The 2,419-nt window shown below is 45.1% G+C and overlaps 1 protein-coding gene across 1 annotated transcript in view; it reads right to left on the reverse strand.

The window, feature by feature from the left end:
• Window positions 1-987: 987 nt before the first annotated feature.
• LOC308311558 (transmembrane protein 47-like) overlaps window positions 988-2,419 on the reverse strand; it is a gene marked incomplete at both ends in the record, with an annotated part of 18,244 nt that continues 16,812 nt past the window's right edge. Inside the window, one exon of the mRNA XM_080758292.1 lies at window positions 988-1,166. Within this exon, the coding sequence (XP_080614418.1) occupies window positions 988-1,166 (179 nt within the window). The remainder of the gene's footprint in view (window positions 1,167-2,419) is intronic.

Here is a 2,419-nt window from a genome sequence, read left to right on the forward strand (position 1 = left end):
GTATGGTGTTTCCTCCTTGCACAATAAAGCCAGGCTCTCTGCTTTCATTATTCCCTCGACAACTGTTAGGGAGTGGATGTCACAATTTGAAACTGAGTGTGAGAAGAATAACCAACCCGCATATATCTGGCAGCGCCTGTGTGTCTATAACGCCATGCTGTAATAATAATAATAATAATAATAATAATAATAGTCTATTGTTAGGGCTGGGGATTGATTATGGAAATGTTTTATTCATAGCATCCTCGTTACGTTGTTTGTTTTGCCCTAGTCACCTACTATTTGATTCCAATGAATCACTTTGTTACATTGTTTGCCACCAAGATTTCATGCAACCATGAATAGTATGTGTGTGTGTGTGTGTGTGTGTGTGTGTGTGTGTGTGTGTGTGTGTGTGTGTGTGTGTGTGTGTGTGTGTGTGCGTGCGTGCAAGTTCGAATACGTTAATCAGTGAACTCACTGAGTAACGTATTTGAACTTGCGGTAGTTTAGCCGTAGTTTGTCATAGTCGATGGCAATGAATGCGTCACACCATTACCACCGCCCAGCCTCTCTCCGTCTTGGCTTTACGAGCGTCTGTGTCGCCAGTTATAGAGCCACTGGGTTTGGTATCGAACCAGAACCAGCTCCTCCACCTCGACACCAACCAACACCCTGGTCTTTACAACTCCCTACTGGTACGGGACAGGGGGTTGGGGGGTGGTGGAACAAAACTAGTAGCGGTGGTATCATTATAGTTCTTGGGTCTGAGCCCCGAATCTTTTTAACCATCCCCTCTAAATGGTCCGATCCCGCATGCCAGTGTGATTAAAAACGGGGTTCCAGAAACGGTTCCAAATGCGACGGAACGGATTCCTGGTTCCGCAACGTTGGATACCTCCGGGTTTCCGGATCCCAACCCTAATCACCCGCACAAGCCTCATCGTCTCCCACCCTCCCCAACCCACCGACCCAACTGTACGCACATCGGCTTAAAGCCGCTATAAGCTAGTAGTAATCCTCGTAGTGCTTGGGGTTGAGGCAGTAGAGGACGCCCCCGCCGAAGGAGAAGATGGTCCCGCCCCAGGCCAGGCCGTAGCCCCAGTTGAACTCGTGGTAGATCCGGAGGCTGACGGTCTCGATGAACTTGATGGGGTAGAGCACCAGGCAGCCCGCCTGCAGGACAACTGGGACAGGGACCACAGGGCACGCACACATTAGCATCAAGTATTGGAAATTGAAAAAGTACAAATTACTTAAGTACAGTACTTGAGTAACTGTAATTTTCTTTACACCACTACACATACATGCACACACAAGCATTTATTTATGCACACATGCATAATACGGTATAGTTTGTTTATACCCTGCAGGCCCAAAGGAACCAATACCCGGATCAGAGAAAGCAGTGACCTTCAACAGTTCTGCGTTCTCAGCCAACTCCCTCTCCTCACACTGTCTGGAAATCCCAGTGGTACCAGCATTTTGTTTGCCTATTGTTCCTATTGTTGCCTATTGTTCCTATTGTTGTATTGCATTGTTCCTATTGTTGACAGTAATGTTAATAGACTTATATATAAACGAACCGGTCGGTACCGGGCCAGCCAGGTCGGGAAGCACCACATAGCAACTTGTAGATCAGCTTATTTTGGCGCACGTTTCCTTCACTCCTTGCTGACCGTTAAAATGAAGTTAAAGTTACTCTCGTGCATCATGAGAAAGAAGTTAATTACTCGGCAAGGATATGTAAAAGCCTGAGACTGCTGAATTGCGCACTCACCTTTACAGAGGTAAATGTAATCCGATCACAGAGCTTTATTGTTTACTGGGGTGCTTGATTCCCTCCACTATCCCTCTCCGTCGGATTTGGAAATCAAATGGAATAATGGATATGGACACACATTTCATCCATACCGGACCAGAGCTTTGCCTTTAGTTACTGAGGGTTAATCCGTCTTTTGGATTAATCATTGTTCTATCAGTTTCCTCATCAAATGCTCAGATTTATTAGGCTATTTGTGTGTGGCGTTAATGTGATCAATATACAGTAGCCTACATTCAGCCTGCAGTCTATTTCAATCATTACGTCAAACTTTGGCTGAGACGGACGACGTATGTCTGAGTGACCTCCTAATTCAGCTCTGCATGCAACTGAGGCTATAAAATAAATACAAATAAACCAGTGGAATTTGCATATTATGCATACCATACAATGTAAAAAGTAATAAAACCTTACAAAATGTTTCAAACATTTTCGAAAATAGCCTATATACACAGTACAAGCACACACACACACACACACACACACACACACACACACACACACACCGCACACGCGTCCGTTTAGTTGAATGAGCTTATCAATCAGACGTGCCCCGGTCCGTAACGAGCTGATTGATCCTTCCTAGGCGTTTTTTGGAACCGTCTGTATTGATTGATA

Source organism: Protomyctophum bolini (genome assembly GCF_963924005.1).
Source record: "Protomyctophum bolini genome assembly, chromosome: 24".
Classification (NCBI taxonomy): Eukaryota; Metazoa; Chordata; class Actinopteri; order Myctophiformes; family Myctophidae; genus Protomyctophum; species Protomyctophum bolini.